At 38.7% G+C, this 21,264-nt stretch overlaps 1 protein-coding gene across 1 annotated transcript; it reads right to left on the bottom strand.

The window, feature by feature from the left end:
* Nucleotides 1-854: 854 nt before the first annotated feature.
* Nucleotides 855-16,992, bottom strand: LOC127636669 (keratin, type I cytoskeletal 18-like). Its single transcript, XM_052117328.1, has 9 exons — nt 16,926-16,992; nt 14,325-14,722; nt 12,565-12,647; nt 12,334-12,490; nt 8,562-8,726; nt 6,088-6,213; nt 3,048-3,265; nt 2,638-2,666; nt 855-1,356 (listed from the first exon to the last, which is right to left on the bottom strand). The coding sequence occupies exons 2-9, from the start codon at nt 14,715-14,717 to the stop codon at nt 1,241-1,243; spliced, it is 1,287 nt and encodes a 428-aa protein (XP_051973288.1). The 5' UTR covers nt 14,718-14,722; nt 16,926-16,992; the 3' UTR covers nt 855-1,240.
* Between the last annotated feature and the right edge of the window lie 4,272 nt (nt 16,993-21,264).

Raw genomic sequence — 21,264 nt, 5'->3', positions numbered from 1 at the left:
TCTCTTATCCCATCCTAATATGCAGGGACAAATATAAGTAAGCCATAGGTTGATTTTCCCGAAAACTGCAAGCACAGTGTCTCTTTGTATAAAAAAATGCTCTGTTTGTTTTGAGCAGCCCATCCAGCCTGATGCAGCAACATTGGCAGGATTGTGTTTGTTTGATCTATGGAAGACCAGACTGACCTCACAGTGAAATCGGATACAGTAGGTTGACTTTTCTGAAGCTAAAATTGTTCTGCGCTTACCGAAATGCGAAACACTGCCCCCAGTGTCCAAAGCGGTAAGTGTTAGGTGCATGGGAACATGTGAGCTCCATTTCCTGTGTGTAATGTCCACCGAGGAACCCCAAAAGCTGTTTTTCAGTTGTTTTCATTTACAGGCTGTCATCCAGAAAAGAGGAATGCATATTTTATAAACTGAACCTCCCAAACTAAACCCCAGATTTAAACCTACTTTAACTATCCATTTTCGTATTTTAAAAATCTCGCTCATTACTGATTATGGGAACGTGATTACGTCTTGATTTCAACACGGGCTCCAAATCCTGGTCTCCTATGTTGCGGATGCAACACGCTTCTGGTCGCACCACAAGGGCTAAAATACCTTTAGTTAATACCCGAAGTTAAAATACTTGAGCTGATGCAAAAGCGTCTGATGGATGATGCCGATTGTCAGCGAGTCAGCATAATTTCTAAGGTAATCTAAGGTACTGGAGCTTTCGGAAACAATATGTCGACTCCTGTGTGATCATGTTTGGGTAGACAGAGTGTTCCAAAAAGCTGTTTAAAATGTTTTTAATTTTTTTTTACTGTATGTATGTGAAAGTGCTAAAAGGTCACAACAGATGCTTTGCATGTACATTTTTATTAAAGATAAAGAGATACAGAAATGACAAATCCAATATCTCCAAAACATAAATTCATAGGTTAATAACATTTTCCTCACCCTACTCTCAACAACCTAACAGAAATAAATATTACCTGCTAGAAGATCGCGCTAAAAAGTAATACCAGGAGCACTTATTTCTTCTTCAGTTTCTGCTCTAAATCTGATGGCTTTTCTAGTAAGTTTAGCTCTCTTGTTGCTTGAGAAAGGAAAGATGATCGCTTTGAAAGACTGGGAATGAAACAAAAATCTGTGTTATTCAGGGGCCCTCTGAGGCCCTGGGTAATGTGGCTTCTAAATGGACAATAGAGGCTTTTATACGGAGAATCACACAGACAGTCTTGTTCTTGTTTTACTTCTTTGTCTCTTCAATCTGTTCGACTTCGCTGGATTCATCCACCACTTTACCATTGATCATGGTTTGCGTTACCACCTTCACTATTTTACGGGTACGAACATCAGGCTCCTCTGCAAATAGATAGAGTAAGAGATACATAAAGAGAGAGAGAGAGTTGTTTGTGACAGGTCAGATTCTTTTCAAACAAATAGACTGCGCTCACACACACTGTACTGCAAGGTCCGCATTGCTGTGGATGGCTCTGTTATGAGACGTTACTGTGTTTATCAGTGTTTAATGTATCTCTAGTTTCAGCTGGTCACAGCTGGTGAGAGGTGAGAGGGCAAACTGACTGGCAGAAAAGTAGAACATTCCAGAAACAAGAATCACTCTGTTTGTCTGTGTTTGCTGAATAGAATGTTGGATCCTGCTTTGCTGTCTCATGGAACTATTTTTATTAGCAGAGCAAATCAAATAACTGTCCATAATTTGTCTAAAAATGTCAGTTACTTGAAATGAACTTCTTGTTTATATAACTGTTGTATTAAAGCAATATCACATTTGCAATTGCTCTGCAGTACTGAATATCCGAACGATTGTGTTACTGATGTAGACAGCACGGATCCATGTGTGATATTTCATTCATACAACAGTTCCGTAAGCAAGAAGCTATGCTGCATTCACATTGTGTCGGAATTACCATCATTTTGAGATGATGACACTTTGTCTGCTTTGTTGTTGATGATAGTCAAATTCTTAATCACTACAATATTTCACTTTTAGACAATCCCAATTGTGTATATCTAGACTGGTGGTGCTGGGGAGGAGGAGGGTTTCAGCGGGAAAACTCTTGTAGCGCGCTGCATTATTTCACCTCTAGATTCATTTTCAATGCAATTTTCTTTTATAATTAGAGCTTCCTGGCATTTTTGTTGTTTTATATGACAACACAATGGCCAGAAGAAGCAGCTGGAGCTACAGTATCTTAAAAAAGAAGCTGTAAATGTCGTTTTTGAAAGTTTTTACTAATCGAAAACGTATTATCACAGTAATACCGATATGACGTGAATGCAGCATTAATACAAAGTAACAGATGGATGCGAGTAATTATTTGTTTATCGACTAGAATAGCTCTTCTCATGGTGGAATGAACTTTTGAAGATATTTAGAGGTGAACTATGTAATATTGACTTGCATGTGGATGGTATGGAGGGAAATTCTCACAATCGAGTACCAGAGACAGAGTTTTACTTTTTACTTATTGATTTAGGCAATATTTGTTTGGTTAATGCAAATTTCCTGTAATGTTTGCTGAATCTAACATGCAAGATCACTTTGTGCAAATTTGTTCTAGTGTTTGCTGAATGTAGCTTGTGACATTACAATAGTACATTCTTTGAGTGAATACCTACTCTTGGGTGGTGGTGGAATCTCTTTAACCCTATGGACAAAGAAAGAAACATGACATAAGTATAAATACAATCATTCAGCCACACAAATCCAGTATACATGAACCAATATTAGTATCACATTAACGGTAAAGTAAAACTGGAGTAAAGTCCAGGAATAGATTTTAAAGCAACAGTTGAAAAAATGTTGTTATTATATATTCACCCTCATGTTGTTCCGAACCCATATGCCTTACTTTCTTATGTGAAACACAAAAGAAGATAGTTTTGAAAGATGTGTCCCATGGAAAAATAACAGTAAATGGGTTTGGAACGTCATGAGGGTGAGTAAATTTCGACAGAATTTTAATTTTTAAGTAAATTATTCTTTAATTGAATTATATTCTATGGCCCCCAGCATCCCTCGCACTTACGTCTCCTCCCCCTCCAGTAGTCTTCTGTAGGTGGCGATCTCCATCTCCAGGTTTTGCTTGATCCGCAGGAGCTGCTCGTAATCCATCTTGTTACGCTGCATGTCCAGGCGCAGCTGTGACAGGTTGTCCTCCAGCAGGGCTAGGGTCGCCTGCAGTCGCTCCATCTCCTGGGTGTACCTCTGCCCCGTCTCACCCAGGTTACCCTCCAGAGCCGCCACCTGTGAGGAGAGGAGGGGTTACAAATAAGAATATGTTACTCAAAACTATGGCTTAGTGTTTAGTACATATGCTCGTATACAGTATATAACTGCTGTGCTTATGTGGACAGCACAATTTCTAATATGGCATACAACATTTCCCAGTCCCATTTACCCTTGTTCACCCTAACATTTCCTTGCCATATCACTTACTGTCCCTTAAAATAAAGATGCCATAAAGGACAAACATTGAAGAAATAGTTCACCCTAATATAACATTTAAAAATGTCATAATTTACTCATTCTAATGTTGCTCCAAACCTATATGACTTTCTTTAGTCTGTGGAACACTTAAGGGGAATTTTTAAAAAGTCTTCATAGGGTTTATTTGCCATATAATAAAAAAGAATAGTTTGTCAAGCTTGAAAAAAAAAAAAACCCTAATCGATAAGACTTGTGCAGTGTATTTTATGTCTTCTGAAACCATACAATCACTATGTGTGATGAAAAGAACAAAATGCTATATACCCAAATATGGGGGCTATGTCAATGATGTCAAACTTAATTTGTTCTTGCGACATAATGTAATGATGTTTGTCCATGAGACACGATGAGAACCACTAAGGGTTTTGTTTCTATAGATTGCGCAAAATGAACATATGCCTTCAGAAAACTTAGAATAAAGAGCAAGAGACGTATCGATAACTTTTACTGTGGTTTTATGGTGTATTTTTGTCCTTTTTTGAACTTAACAGACTGGAGGCAATATTCACTTGCAATACTATTAATTAACCATGTGAAGAAAGAAAGTCATTCTGGTTTGGAGCAGCATTAGGGTGAATAAATAATGACAGAATTTTTTTTTTTGGGTGAACTATTCCTTTAAAAATTTACATTTTTGATTAGTTTCAGCATGGTGATATAAACGAGAGGAACTGTTGCATGATGTAAAGAGTTACATCACTAAATATATGTAAATATGGGAATTTGGTTATGTGCATGTTTGTGTGCGTGTGGTGAATAATTACCATAATAATAGCTATTCCATCTCTCAATAAGTCGATCCTATTTACTTTACACATAATTGTGTTTGAACTGCCAACCACTGGTTGCTGATAAGTTAAGCCGTTTATATAGACAAAAAAGGCTTCTCTTGCAACTGGTCACATGCCGATGATGTGAAAGAGTTTTAAACTAATACCTAGAGACTGTTTAATACACTGATGTATTGCCTTCACAGTTAAAGGAATATTCCGGGTTCAGTACAAGTTAAGCTCAATAGACAGCATTTGTGCATAATGTTGATTACCACAAAAATGTATTTTGACTCCATTTCTTAAAGTTACATTGGGGCCCTTACAATGGACATGAATGGGGCCAATTTTTGGAGGGTTTAAAGGCAGAACTGTGAAGCTAATAATTTTATGAAAGTACTTGCATTAATTCTTCTGTTAAAACTTGTGTATTATATAAGCTGTAAAGTTGTTTAAATCATTATTTTTAGACTTTGTTGACATTACATCGTCATGGCAAAAAACTGGCTATAACTTTACACAGCGATTCTATCACAGTAAAATCATGTTAACACACATATTGTTTACGTTTTGTGGCTATACTTTTGAGCATTTTAATGTTTACGTATTGGCCCCATTCACTTCCATTGTAAGTGTCTCACTGTAAACCATATGTTTGCTTTTTTAATGGACAGCCAAAAATGCTGTCCATTGAGCTTAACTATCCTGTCATCCATTGCAGTGGTGGCTCAGCGGTTAAGGCTCTGGGTTACTAACCAGAAGGTCAGGGGTTCAAGGCCCAACACCACCAAGACACCGCTGTTGGGCCCTTGAGCAAGACCCTGAACCTATCCTGCTCAGGGTGCCATATGCAGTGGCTGACCTCAGCTCTGACTTAAGGCTAGCTGGGATATGTGAAAATAACTAATTTCACCATGTACATGCAGTAATGTGTGACAATTGAGCAATGTATTTATTTATATATCCTTTACACTCGTGTTGTTTCAAATCTGCATGAGTTTTTTTCTTCTGTAAAAACAAAAAATGTTCAAGTTCCTGTTTTTCATACAATGAAAGTAAAGTATATGGAGACCAGCGGCTATCAAGCTCCCAAAAGGACATTTAAGGACCATAAAATCACCATGAAGGTAGTCCGTCTGACTTGTGAGCTACTTCTGATAGAGTCTGATAATGGACTACTTATATGGTGCATTTAATCTTTTATTTTATGGAAAAGAGCAGCATTTACATGTTCCAACTTGCAGCGTGTATATGCAGTTTGTGTATATGGTAATACTGAATGTAAATGTGGGAACATACACACCCAAAATAAATGTACCAGCAGTGACCTACTATGAAACAGACCCATGTGTGAACTTACACCTAGCCTTACTTACACAAGCGTGACCTGTTAATATGTAGTAACTCCAACTGAGGAGCTGGAAGTGATCTGGGATTGGCATGAGACTCAAAAGTCATAGCAACAAGAAAGCCTGTTCTCAACTTAATTGTTGATGGAAAAGTTTCTCTTTGGAGATCATTTCAAGTGTGCCACTCATAACATAGTGCCTTTTGAAGTCATTATCCAGACAACGAACTGTTATCCAAAAACAAACAATGTCTATGTGTCTTGCCACTCACATTTGACTTAGAAGTAAAAGCATGAGATGGATCATTTATGGCCTAGGTCATTCAAATAGCCTAGATGTAAAGGGCAAGGTTTTACTTTCAAGAGCTAAGCTGTAACTGTATCTCCATTGGCCAACACTCTAGAAGTTCACTCAGAGAGCAGCAATGGTCTTTAAAAGGTTCCCCTCGCCTGGTGCTGACCTGTTTGTGCAGGTTGTCCAGTTCCACTTCGAGGGTTTGCAGGAAGCGTTGTCTCTCTGTGAGTTCACTTTGAACTCCTCTCAGAGCCTCGTTACTCTCTCGCACATGCATCTGCACGGTCTCCAACTATACACAGAGTACACAAAGTTACTGAAGTGTGAAAGACCATCATGCAACAGATGAAAGCGTAATGCATCCTGTAAAAGGTCTTTTGTTGATTTATTGTAAATGTTTCATTCATTACTGGCTAACAACACAAATTCTTGTATGATGTCATAAACCCCTTTAAAAAAAAGTACCGTTGTAGTCATAAAATAAAATGGCTTTGATATTTACCATGGGACTGAACTGTTAGCAAATTGCTATCCCATATACCCACTTATGAAAAACATAAAAAATGGCATTACCATGATAACATGTCTTAAAAAACATGGCAGTACCACAGTCATTTTTAAGGAAGTGCCTTGAATTGCAATGTAAATGCAATGATTTTATGGGAAATACTAATCCAGTTTTGTGCTAATGGGGGGGCGTTAATGAAATACCCAGTTTTCAGTGTCAGAAAATGCCTTTCCAGTGTGAATGAGAGGAATTAACATAGAAAAATCAATGTTTTTTTAAACGTCAACGTATTTGTGGATGTGGCTTTAGAATGCAACGCAATTATACACAATATTATTTAATATGTTAAATACTCTACACTGCTGCAAGGGGCGTGCAATATAACGAAACATTTCACAAATTGCAAGTAGCTATAGCTGCAGGCCAGAGATCATCAAATAGGGGGTGTAATCTCCAAAAGAGGACAGGGTTACTCAAAAATGGTGTTGCGCCAACTCCAAAAATGGTGTTGCGTCAACTTCCACTCAAGGTTACGCCATGTCCACACATCCTCCATGAGCGAGGCATGAGTGGTGCATTTTCGTTTCGGTGCGCATATTAAAAGATTACACCATTAGCAAGCATGAGTCGTGAGGTGACGCATCACGGAAGCATCTCAGACATGGAAATGAGCCGATAGTTCCGGGGTTGAGCCTATTTTTGCTGCACGGCTCATGCTGAGCTCAGCGGCTCTGGGCGTAGTACAACACTAAAATAACCAGGAGATTATAGAAAAGACACAAAAGCTTATTTTTTGTATTATTTTTTTGGTGTCTATAATCATCTGGGACCACTGGGGTGTTCTTGTGGGTGGGGTTGGGGGGGTTAATAGAGGGGTTAAGTATTGATTCCGTATTTTTTACTATATGAAGCAAAACAAATATTTTAATCACAAAGACACAAAAGCAAATAAAAATGATTCAAACCCAACCTATAGTACTCTACAATGTATTTGTCTGCATGCAAGTAAACTCAGTAAAATAACATAATAAAGGAAAGAATTAAAAAACTGCCAGACCTTTTGCCATTCTGTGTTCAGTACATAGGTGTACAGTACAGACAGGAAGTGCAAGGAACTGCCCCCGTTGTCCTTGAATCAACAATAACCTCAGCTTATTATGAATTTATTAAAGAAAAAAAAGTGGCGTAGGACCCATAGATAACTTTATTTTCTACACAGATGCGCTGCTGTTTCTCGAGGAAGAGACGCGGCCAATGTTAAGGTCCAATGTGACCGCCCCGCTCACGGAGGATGTGTGAACCCGCCGTTAGGGTTTGGAAAAGGTTTACATTAGGGGCTCCCTTTATCTCTGCTGGAGGTTTGGAGATCCCACTCCTTTTTGTAGCTCTGTCTGCAGCTATCCACACTTTTCCTGAGCCACCACTTGGTGGCGCCATGATGATTCTAATTTTCCGTGAAGTATCTACTCTATAGAGCTACATGTTTTTTGGTCATTTGTACAAATGTAATATATAACCCGCTAAAAAAAAACAAAACACTGAGACGGGTGAAAATACTGACCGGAAATTGAAAATAGGCGAATCTTGGAACACTTCTACATTCAGGAAAAAGGTGGATATCAATCTTGCAAATTGCCTACTTCTACTGTAAATTTGTCTGCCTCTATAGAGCAACAGTTTGGAGAAATTCTTACTGGTTAAGTTAGTTACAGTTGTCAACATCAGCATGTTAATAGCTTGCTACATGAACATTGCATTACCATAGTAACATGTCCATGAAACATGGTAATATCAAAGTATTTTATAAATTCTTTGGAATGCAATGAAAATACTATGGCTTCACTTACAAAAAATACAAAACATGGCATTACCAAGATATCATGTCCAAAATATCACAATGCATATGAGTGAAATGTAAATACCATGGTTTTATTTACAAAAAAAACCCCATGGCATTAACGTGGTACTAGATTAAAATAAAATGGTAATACCATGTTTTTAAGAGCCTTGGAGTATCATGTAAATTCCATGGTTTCACTTACCAAGACAGCATATCCACAAATCATGCAACTCTTAATGGGACATGACAGAAATGGTATTAGTTCTGACAGTGTTACTTTGAGTACACCGACCTTTTTACGGTACCAGTTTTCAGCCTCTTCCTTGTTCTTTTGGACGATGCCTTCATACTGAGCCCTGAGCTCAGACAGAACAGTTCCCAGCTCAGGACCGTGGGCCGCATCAACTTCCACATTGACTTCGTCTAGAGCAATTTGGCCTCTTACACTGTCTATTTCCTGTAGAGACAGCAAGACAAGAAATGAGAGGATGAAAAGGAGACACAAATGTTGTACGACTAAACAAATTGCTTGTTTTTTGTAATGGAGCTAATTAAAACTGTTAGTCTTTGTCTAATGAGATATTGTAACATGTTTGTGTAGGTAAAGTGAGTGTGTATTCTGTGTTTGAACATGGGGTGTAGTTTGTATGAGGATTTGAAACTGTACAGTTAATGTTGGGAATTTGATATCCCGTGATGGCACAAGTAGTTGGAAGTTACTTCATTATTAAGTTCTAGTGAATTAAATTTTAATAGTGTTGATCTAATGTTGCACTAAAAAGGAACCGCACAGTGTTTCGCACACACAAACCAAACATGCTCCTTATATATTTGGCATATTTTTACAACCACACCACCGCACCCTTCTCTCCAAATATACCTAGAGTGTAAGAAAACAGTACTTCGTAAATATTAACTAAGCCATTTTTATTCCTTATCTTACTATGAAAACTTCAGCAGCAATTACCTCTGAGTCATATTAGGGGCCTATAACACTAAAAGCATTTTGCATTCATCCGCAATGTTTTTCTATGTTAATGTGCACTAGATGGAAGTTTTGGACAACGTGTCACTGTGCTTTAAGCGTCTCATGCATCAACACCATGTCAATTTAAAAACAACTTAAACTGTTACAAGAGTAAATCTCTTTTTTAATGTAAGTTCATATTCTGTCAAAACGGCACCTTTGTTGTTTGTCAAAGCACCAAATAAGACCCAGAACATACTCTACACAAGTACGTGAGTGCAAATATGTCATTGCATAATGTCATTTATGCTGCATTTACACTAATCCATTTCCATTTTAATTTCTATGCTAATGAGGGCGTTTATGAAATGCTTGGATTTTACTGTCAAAAAATGCCTTTCCAGTGTGAATGAGAGGTGTTAACATAGAAAACTCAATGAGTTTCTCAACTAAAATATATTTGTGGAAGTGGCTTTAGAATTTAATGCAAATATGTAAACATTGTATGTAATTTAATCTCTGCACTGCAACACGGGCCGCTATAACGAAAATTATCTACTTCTACGGTAAAATTGTCTGCTTCTACAGAGCAACAGTTTGAAGAAATTCTTGATAAGCAAGTTAGTTAGAGTAAGCTACATTGTGTACATGTTTATTGACCTGTTTCGGTGACATCACGTTTTCCCCACAGCCGCCATGTTTGTGACCATCAGCGGGAGGAAACAATGGCGGTGAATGGAAAAACACCCGTAAAACGGTATCAATTAAAACCTCAAAAAGAGCTGTTGATCCATGCCAAGTCCCAGAAAAGGTGTATACAGGTCTGAGATCAGAACGAATATAGCAAATCTTTACTTTCGCTGACATTGAAATATATATTTATCTGTGATTCATCTCCATATACCGGCGAGTCTTATATGTGACCTGTGAGTACACACGTCTACTGGTATATCGTCGTAAACATTTCTCATTCAGAAGTTACACATGTCTGGTGGTGTGAATAAAGTCTGTGCTTTACAATCTTATGTTATGTTGTTTATTGACTAACATTAATATATACACATTAAATATATACTAAATATTTTCAATATAGTGCTTTTTTATATAGTGCATCTCACAGCGTAGCACATTGAGGGTATATGGAATTTTGGTCACAAACATAGCGGCACAAACATACAGTGACGTCACATGAAACAGGTCAATGCTACCTGAATAATAACACATCTGCCTAAGTGGCACAGACGTGTAAAGACAACTATATTGATTTTAAATACTGTAAGGGTTGTTTTCACCACAGTAGCTAATGCCAGAATATATATTCATTAAGTGCAACATTAATGCATGCATGCAAAGAGTTTGTCAAGCATTCATGTAGCATTTGCATTCTTGAGTAAGTTTCTGCCCTAAAACAACAACCAACCAACAAAAGTTTGATTCTGTGCCAGAAGGGTAGCTGGGAGCAACATCTTAGATTGCATGAGACCAAAAAAAGCTGCTTGGATTGGGTTACTAGTGGCTCTAAGCATAGCCCATGTCTATCAAAGACAATAGAGGTCACGGTTTGAGACTCTTCAAGGGTTTTACAAGCCAGTCACGGAGCTATACCATCCATTCCCCCTTTGCATGTGAACGGAAATACAAACAGACGCTATTTGTCACGGTCCTGTCACTCTGTCGGTCTGGGGTTTTGTCTGACAGGACCATGGCATAATGTCCCAGGTCTTGTGTTTCGTTTGTGTCTTTGTGTGAGCACACGGTTTCGATTATATTCCCTGCCGTGCGCTCTTCGGTCTGTCTTGTTTCATGTCTGGAGTATGGTGTCTGGGTCCTGAGTTCCTGTCTGTTTCGGATTTGATCTGTGTCCGGATCCGGAAACTCATGCTCCATGTCTGTCTGTTATTGACGAGGGTGCATCGCGCTTATTTCATCTTGACAAAATGCACTCGCATCGATGGTTTATGTCTGTCTCTCGCGAACACGGATGTGCCTTGCATCTCGTTGATCTGCGTGCCCGGGTCACGAGCTGTCTTCCCATTGTGCTGAAATTGGTTCACGCGGTCTGAGATTTCGGGTTTGTGTGTGGCCGAACTCTCGCACAGGTGTCCTGTCTTGGTTTTATCGCCTGTTATGTGCATTGCGTGCTGTTTGCCTCACGATGTACGCTCAAGTTTTGTTTAGTGTGAGAATGCTTGGCATCACTTTGTTTGGCATTGCTACGCATTCTTTCGTCTTGTTTGATTGTTGGCATGGTGATGGTAATGTGCGCTCATGCCATTCGGGCGTTTTGTTGTCTTGTGAGAGCACATGGCTTTGTTTTGTTTCTGTATCGCCACGTGTCTCTCTGTCTTACGTCATAGCCCACCTCCTTGTTTGCCCATTATTAGTTTATTAGTTATACCTGCCCTATCTTGTCTCTATTTTAGTCTCCTTGTGTATGCTGTCCAGTGCCAGTTTGTCATGTTTTCTAGTCAGACCTGTGTGATTGTTTGTTTATTCCAGTCAGTCTGTCGATCAGTTTAGTTTCCTGTCATGTTCATCCTTACCCAGTCCGGTCTGTCCTGTTCCCCACTGCCTTCTGCCCCAGCCCTGGATTACCTTTTTCCCCTACGGGGTAGTTTATGTTTGTTTTTTTCCCCTGTGACACGGTTTCATTAACTTCAAGGAATGCACAAAACACTTTGGATTGGATCTATTCCAAATGCTTATTCCTTATGTGTACTCTTACAGTGTGTCCTAACCAGGCACAAAGTGATACAACCTCAAGCAAAAGACCACTGTCGATTGCTAGATTTATATTTTTCAGCATTGTACTGGGTAGCTCCACCCACAGTAATTTCTCATTGCACATTAAACAACAAAAATCTTCTGCTTGGCTGTGAGTGTGTCTAGATGTGCTTCAGTTTCAAGTTCAATATGAAAAGCAAATGGCTTGTCACTTGAAACTTGTTGCATTGCACCTGGTTAGAACTATTTGTTAATGTACACGTTTACTGTATTTTTTAACGATTTGTGGACTAAAGGAATGTAGGAATAAGGAACAGTAATTGTTAATTTAATGTTCAGCATTAGTCATGCCATTTGTGTGCAGAGCTCTGACCTCCTCATGATTCTTCTTCAGGAAGTAGAGTTCCTCTTTCAGGCTGTCTAGGTCTCCACGGAGTGTGGCGATGATCTGGTCATGATCTGACTTCGCTTTCTTCAGGGCCACACAATCCCTCTCCACAGACTGACACATGGCACTCTCCGTCTCCCATCTAAGACACAAGCACACATACAGTTCATGCCTCATAAAACTCTTCAAAAGATGTTTCAAAGATCATACACTTACTTGATTCTGAAATCATCCGCAGCCAGCTTGGCGTTATCTATCTCCAACATGATGCGAGCATTCTCCAGAGTTTTCTTTCTCACCTGAGATATAGCACATGAAGTTGAACATAATTATATCTTTCTTCATTATTTCTACAATACACTGAAACCACCAATCTAGTAGTCATAGTGAGAGTGTAGTTAATTATTGAAGACACAATGGTGCTTGGTTATTTAGAAGATCCAATATTATTTACTTAAAGTACCTTACAGCATAGACAATTCCCATAAGGCAACCTGGTTGCTCTGCTCAAGGGCCATAATGGTCAGCATCATCACACGAGAAATCTACACGTTGCTTCCAAATGTTCATGTATCCTGAAATCGACCACATTCTGCCAAATTACTGCATCAATTCAAAGGGGTTCACCTTTTCCTCTGGCTCTACTGATGCAACCTCCAAGACGTGGGTTCTGGTCTCATGGAGTCCAGGCAGTAATTAAGTGAACATAAATAGTTGTGCATTCGATTCAGAGGTTGCTTTACTCCACTGAGGTTCAGGGTTAGGGTTAGGGTTAGGTTAGGGTTGGGGTTGGGGTTTGGGATAGGAGGTAAAGTTGTAAAACTATGCATTCCTGTTTAATCTACTAAATAATTTACAGCTAAAAACAACTCACGTTACAACTTGATTTTACCGCCACTCTCTGGCAATCAACAACACTTCCAGCTTTGGCCACAGACCGATTTCAGCAGCAGAACTTTCAACCTACTGTCGTCAAATTCAATGTGCGATCAGTCTGTAATGGTGCCCACGAAACTTATCTTACCAGTTCTTCTATCATCTTTTGTGGGGTTTGAATCTGGTACCACTGGGTTACCACCCCAGAGTTTGGGCCATTATACAACCCCTTTTATATTCTATATGTGGTAACCCTGCTGAAAATATCAGCTTAGATCAGCATGAATTCCTATGCTGGTTAGTGTTGTTTTGGCTCTGGTCTAGCTGGTGGATCACCACACTGTTCACCTGCCAAAATGGTTATCAACAAGTATAGTCTCTCTAGTGTAGCTGTTTTACCAAAGATGTTTGCTAGTTAATTTAGTTAAGATGTCTAAAGGAGACACCAGCATTCTTGCATCTTGTCCACAGTTAGACAATTAGACATTTCTAAGTAGACATTACTTCCTTCTTTATTAAAGGGTAACTGTTTTGTCCAAGGGGAGGTAATCATTTAACAAGCATGTTGGACATGGCTAATGATCAGAGACATTGCTGATCAGGCCTTTAAAGCATTTGTGTTCTAATTTGTTCGGGAAACTCAAAAGACCATAAAGGCATTGAGATTGTGTAACATGAATGTATAGATGTTGTTGAAAATCTACACACGTCTTTATTTGACAGTATAATTATGTGTGTTGTTAAAGAAAAGTGCAAATCAAATTGCAAAAAAATGCGGTTAGCATACAGGTTTCCCAAACACCCCCCATTTGGCATTGGTCGTCAAACACATATTCCCACCCAATACTCACACCAATGGTTGAGCCAATGTTACTATGTCAAAATGGTTGGGATGCTCAAAAAAACAATGTTCTGATAGCACCATAGAACCTAAAGTTTTTACACTGTTTGAGGGAATTACAAATGGCTTACTTGTAGTTTACCGGTTCTACTGGCAGTATGAAGTATTTTAAATTGAAAAAATGGTACACACTTTTAAAAGCTCTTGAAAGCAGCTAGTACACAAATGTCTGAAATGTTTTGAATATCTGAGCACATACTTCCTGTTCTAGAGCGTGGGCTTGGGATATCATGGAATCGATGTCGTGACCTTTGGGCACACGTTCCAGCATCAGCTGCTTGATTCTCAACTCCAGGTCAGCGTTTGACTTCTCCAGAGAGCGAACCTTATCCAAGTAGTTGGCCAGGCGGCTGTTGAGGCTCTGCATGGCTTCTTTCTCATTGTTGCTGTTACCGTGAAGGTTGTTTAGGGGCATGTTGGACAGGCCGTTCAGATCTGACATGCTCATGGAGGATGAGCGAGATATGGGCTTTGCAGCAGCGAACGAGACGGCAGCTTTAGATCGGGCACGTCCGCTGTCCCTCAGAGAATAGCTGGAGAAAGAGGGCTGTCGACCCAGAGAGAAACTCCGTATGGACATGCTAGATGCCATGACCTCTGTGGTGGGAATGACACGACATTCCAAAAATCATATCATTATAGCTTAATGAATAGCCCTATTTTTTTAAATCACCAGTACTTGAAGTGATAGTTCACCCAAAAAATTAAATTTTCTCATTACTGTATTTACCATTCCTCATTTTGTTCCAAACCTGTATGACTTTCCTTTCTCCATAGAACATAAATGTAGATGTTTGTTGGTATGTTAGTCTCAGCCATCATTCACTTCCATTGCATTTTTCTCTCTCCATACATTAAAAGTAAATGGTGACTGACATATCCTTTTGGGTACCATGGAAGAAAGAAAGTAATATGAAATTGAAACAACATGAAGGTGAACGCGATGCTTGAGTAAACAACAAGCATGATATCAAAGGGAAAAATCATTATTTTTATTCCCCCTTGCATCACTTTATTTCCAAATATTCCAGAGTTGTTGCTGTGTTTGTTTCCATAACTTTCCATTGCGACCTGTAGCGGAATTGTGCCGCATTAGTGGGGTTTCCCTCTTACGTCAAACTCTGGGAATCCCCCAATGCATATACTGCAAGCGAACCTCAGGGATTGATATTTTACATTGATGTGTATAAATTATTTATTGTGTATGCGCTTTTCCCACTGTATGGGAACATTTTCCCAGAAATGTTTAATTCTTTCCATTGTGTTGACATGTTGTATGTCTCCATCCTATGATGTTTGTTATCTGGTCTGTTTATTCACATGCGCACTATTCAAAAACCTGTAACAACTCTGCTTATGTGTGTACATGGCCACATAAGCCATGTTTTCCAGGAGAACCTCAGGTGTTTTAAACCGATTTCTCTCAATCCATTAAATGGTTTAAGGAATCTCTGTTCTTTTTAACATTACGTTTCAGAATGCCGCTTACTGCAAAACCTCCGGAATACACCGTTTTCATTAAAACATGGTCAGTGATAGAATTATGACAGAATTTTTATTTCTGGGTGAACTATCCCTTTAAAGCCCAAAATTACAAAATAGATTGTGTTACAGTATTACAAATAATACATCCACTATACCCAAAATGTGCATGCGTAAATTGGACATTTTTATAAAAACCACCTTAAAAGTTCAATTATTTCCACACTTTTAGATACCTGAAATATCTTTATAAACTGTTTTGTGATGTATTGTAAATATTAAGTAACAAAAAGCAAAGAAAATCTTAATTTTATTGCACATCTCCACCCAAATTCAAGACTTAAAAGTTTAAAACAGTTTGAAAACAAATAGGAGATTTTTTCAGTCCAAGAATTTTCCATTGCCCTTCTGTGCTGGATTTTACATCTAGAAGTAAATGTCCAAACTCCGTAAAAAATGGCTTCTCAACTCTGGGCCACTTAGAGTCAGTTCACACCTTTCTATGCATTTATCTCCTGTCATAAAGTGATAACCCTCTGACAGTCTGCTACTGAAGAACTCTGGGATGAAGAAGTATTTTATGTTGCTCTAGGACCAGAACCCAAGCTCATATATATATATAGAGAGAGAGAGAGAGAGAGAAGAGAGAGAGAGAGAGAGAGAGAGAGAGAGAGAGATAAGAGGAATATACTTATATACTATTTAAATATATAAAGTAACACAACAGATCTCCAAAGAAGAAGAAATTTCGACCAACACTCCTATCAGTCTTATCAATTGCCAAAAGCAAATAAAATTGTATTTCAAGTTAATTTTAGCATAAATGCTTATTTACTTTACTTTTATTGATTGTTTAGATTTTGTCACTTAAAAAAACTATTAAAATCATCAAAAAAGCACAAAACTACATTGATGTTTTGTATTGATGCGTCAAACAATTAACTGTAATGTGGGATTTGTTGTCTTGGAAACAGTGTTGCGTGTGCCTTGAGTCTAATACAGTTTGAGTTACACCACACAAGATAATACAATTAGTTTGTAGATGTATCAGATCTTTAAAATAAATGATTTCTCATTACCCAAAAGTCCTCAATAAATAAATTTTTTGGATTTTCCCCCAAACCACCGAAGAATTCAGAATTGCATAGTTACTTTCTTATTATTCTTGCAGGGTAAATTTACACTCAACTGATTCAATCAATTAAATATAAATGTAGGTATGCTATAATTCTATGTGAATTAAATCATATAGAATTCTAAGAAGTTGATCTGTACAGGATGTGGTCATTGCATTAAATAATTGAAAGAGTGTTCATACCTGTTGCCCTTGCAGGGGATGACTGCTTCTGAGCTATGTGATGTAGAGAGTGCTAAACCATGCTCGGTACCTAACGGTGTCTTCATATAGAGATCTGGGCAGGGGGCGGGGCATACAGTACCTGAACACCTGTGGGTGGAGTCTCCCCCTTACTCTCTCTCAAACTGGAGTTATTCACATCGAAGAGATGGTGTAACTCAAGACACCAGCAATCACGGCATGAAATATTCAACAGGTTTCTGCTGTAACGTGAACAAAGAGAAAGAAGAAACAAAGCGGCTCTATGTGCCTACATGACAAGATCTATGACTGAACCTAAGGAGGCAGAACACTGTTTACAATACATTACTTATCTTCAGTAATTCTCACTGGACTAGATCTGAAGGATAACCGATCTATTCAGGATTTTAGTTATCAGTGATTACAAACTGTGCTCTACTAAAGCAAGACATTTAAACTGATGCATAATGGTTAGCTGGCTTGATTTACTAATGCAAGCATCACTATTACTGTTGTGCATACTTAGAGTTAGTGATTTGAACCTTCAGTATTAAACATTGGCATGTGTGACTCATCCCGCACTGTAGAAGAGGCGTGCTACTTTTCTAGGTGATTTTACATCTCATTTGCGACTGACAGACAATAAATAATGGGCAAAAATCTCACACAGACTTCCATAGGAGGATGGACCTGAGCCATACCCTGCTGAAAAGAAACTTAGAGAGGCCTTGGCCAGCTACCAAGCTGGTTTCCACTGGTCAAGCTGGTGTGATTTACTGGTTTTAGAGGGGTTTGGGGGCACTTGTCAGCTAGTCTGGTTGGGAGTCCAGCTGGCTGATCAGCTAAACCACTTGAACACCTGGGAGACCAACTGCGAAATGTATTATGCAGAATTACCAAACAATTGCGATATTAAAGAGATCTCATTTTTGAGTTCTTCTTCCTATGGGGTTTTAAATATTTAGGAGAGAGATGGCTTGTCGGAAAAAAATCATGCATCATGATTGCATCGTCCTTCCTCTGGTATACTTCATGGGATCTTGAAATCTATAAATAAAACCCCAACACAATTTTATGCACCATGGCCAAACCTCGACACCTGCATGTAATGAGCATGTGTGAGTGCTCACTATATGATTGTTTCTCAAATTTTTTCGCTCTCTTACTTCACACTGGGTGGGCAAAGAGACGAGTCTGCAGCATGGAGACAATAAAAGGGATAAAGAAAGGCAAATTAGCAGCAATTCATATCTGAGGTTTAAGAGCAGTTCTGAAGAACAGTTTGACATGTAGACTGCAGATCCTTTCTGCTGAAGTAATAGTTGATTACTTAATCAAGTAATCAACACATGTTTGTCTAAGTCTCATCTCACTGTCTTTGTTGTATAACATGAGGAGGTCTCTTTGTCATGGTTTATGTATCCCTAGGGGTATTTGCCATATTGAGTTCCTCCTTACAACTTTCCCAGTGTGAGGTAAAAGATTTTCAGAGCTAGAATGTAAAGAGATTTGTTTGATGTATTGATTTTAGAACTTAAAGGGCTAGTTAAAAAAAAATTATGTAATTATTTCTAACTCTCACATTTGTTAGAAACTATTATGACTTTCTTTCTTCCGTGGAACATAGTAGTTATAAGGCTGAATTTTAGGAACTATTCAAAAAATTAAAATACAATGAAAGTGAATGGTGACTGAAGCTGCCAGTCCCTAAAATGTAGCCTTTTGTGTTCCACGAAAAATACATTCTTATGGGTTTGAAACAACAAGATATAAATTATCTAAAGGGCTGTTCACACCAAACGTGTTTTTGTATCCATCTGCACTCTTTTTAAATGGGTTTTCTATGTAAACATGCACTGGACAGAGGTTTTTGAAGCGTCTTGCGCATGAGCACAATGCTTCGAATCCGTGTGGAGTTAAAAAACGTAACCTTTTAAATATGTGTCTCAAGACCTGCTTTCTGCTTTATTTTTTATGCTGTTCCACATTTGTGTGTGTGTGTGTGTGTGTGTGTGTGTGTGTGTGTGTGTGTGTGTGTGTGTGTGTGTGTGTGTGTGTGTGTGAGAATGGCCCCTAAATTATACTGTAATTTACTCACAGCTAAGAGACAAATGGGTAGCTGATGTGTAATACTTTTGGAAAGTTGACAAGTTTGCAGCAAGTTTGTCAGAAGTCTAGATTTTTTAACGTGTGATATGGTACATTCTATCTAAACAATTTACAACTTTATGCTAATTTGTCAATAAATATTATGAACTCATAGCCTATTAATGATGAGACAGCATGGAATATTTGTACATTCAATGCAGAATCATTTATAATGGTAATCAATCTTCAAAAACTGTAAAAAGTGGGCCTGGGTAGCTCAGCGAGTAAAGTCACTGATTGCCACACCTGGAGTTGCAAGTTCGAATCCAGGTCGTGCTGAGTGACTCCAGTCAGGTCTCTTAAGCAACCAATTTGCCCAGCTAATGAGGGTAGAGTCACATGGGTTAACCTCCTCGTGGTAGCCACAATGTGGTTCTTGCTCTCGGAGGAGCGCGTGGTGAGTTTTGCGTGGATGCCACAGAGAATAGCGTGAAGCCTCCACATGCACTACGTCTCCGCGGTAACACGCTCGACAAGCCACGTGATAAGATGCGCAGATTGATGGTCTCAGATGCGGAGGCAACTGAGATTCGTCCTCCACCACCCGGATTGAGGCGAGTCACTACGCCACCACGAGGACTTAGAGTGCAGTGGGAATTGGGCATTCCAAATTGGGGGGAAAATAGGAGATAAAAAGAAAAATAAATAACATTCCCTACATTTACATACATTTAAAGCTAAAATCTTGATTAAAAAAAAAGAAAGAAAGGATGTTGGACATGTGTGTTCCCAATGAATGTTAAATGTCCACTACCCAAGTACCTCGACAAGAGATGAAACAGCTTTTGAATGACAGGTGAAAGGTAAACATGCATCAGACAAGATAAAACAAACCCAAACTAAGCACAGACATGCCATAAAGAGTCCCTATCGGAGACTGAACACACACATGCACATACATACACACACATATGCAAACAAAACAGCTCTGTATTTCTGTACCATCTTTTTAGTCATGTATCTGTTATATTTGCTTCACATTTTGTGCACATATTTTACGTTTCTATGAAAATGGACAAGTTTTTTCCTGAGGTATCGCTGTCTCAGAGTTGAGTTCAAACAGGCCGAGCGAGTGTGGTGCTGGTAAAGTTATAATCTGTCTGTCTTCACCACACATTTACATGTTTATCATTGAGGCGCAAGGGAAAAATGCAAATCGTGTGGTTTTGCTGAGGAGTGCTGAGCTGTTAAAGTAAACGCTTTATGACACAATATGTTTTTAGTCTCTACTGAAGAAACAGAGGGTGGATTTAGCACATAACCTGTATACACACCCACTGGAGAAGTGTATTTAAGTTGGCATTTAGAAGAGAGGATAAAAGAGCTGTTTTGCTTATATGCCTATATATGAGATACTGAATATCTGTCAAGAAGTGACAATAGTACACTAGTTCCTTTTTTTGATGCAGACATCATATTACGGTATAAAAAATAAACAGATGATAATGTGATTTTATTAGCCCAAAATTAGCAAGTGTTATAGGGTTCTTTGAAGTCTTCTATCAACTAATGTAATGTTACGTTCAAATATTCCTTATAAAATGGATGTGCTGGATGATGAATCAGTCAATTAAGCCTATGATGTGAAACACCTGTTCACATAGTTGAAAATTTTCAATATTTTCAAAAATGTTCTATATTTTCAAGCAGAATGATGGTACATAATCGCTGCATCTGAATATCCATCCTTCCCTACTACATTCACTATATTCACCAGAGAAACTAGCATACAGCTATCTTAAAAATGTTGTCTAGGGACTTCCGGCTTAGTGTTTGCTACATTGCGAAATCTTTCTAGCAAGTCCATCCACTGTCCATTTTTGGAAAGCTTTCAGCCATGAAAATGCAGCTCCTATCTTATTGAATATGGGAACATCGAAATCTCTAAAACGGTTGGTCAAGATTACGATAAAGAACATATTTAAGACTGGTATCATAAATTATTCTTCTTTACATCAAATATGGGGAAAAACTACATTTTCCCAGCTTGTATATCTATTATGCATGCACAAACACTGAACTGCCAATGCAGGTGCAAGCAAGCTGCTGCGTGCATAAAAGCAGGTGCATCAGTCTGCACGTAACCTCCCCCAACACCCCACAAGACGTCATGTAGATCCCCACACCCTTGAGGGGGGGGAAGCGATATAACTAGCATGGGAGCAGGCCACGCCAGCCGCGGCCTTTTCTC

The sequence above is a fragment of the Xyrauchen texanus genome, chromosome 44, assembly GCF_025860055.1.
Source record: "Xyrauchen texanus isolate HMW12.3.18 chromosome 44, RBS_HiC_50CHRs, whole genome shotgun sequence".
NCBI lineage: Eukaryota > Metazoa > Chordata > Actinopteri > Cypriniformes > Catostomidae > Xyrauchen > Xyrauchen texanus.
This window is presented reverse-complemented; position numbering and strand designations above follow the sequence as displayed.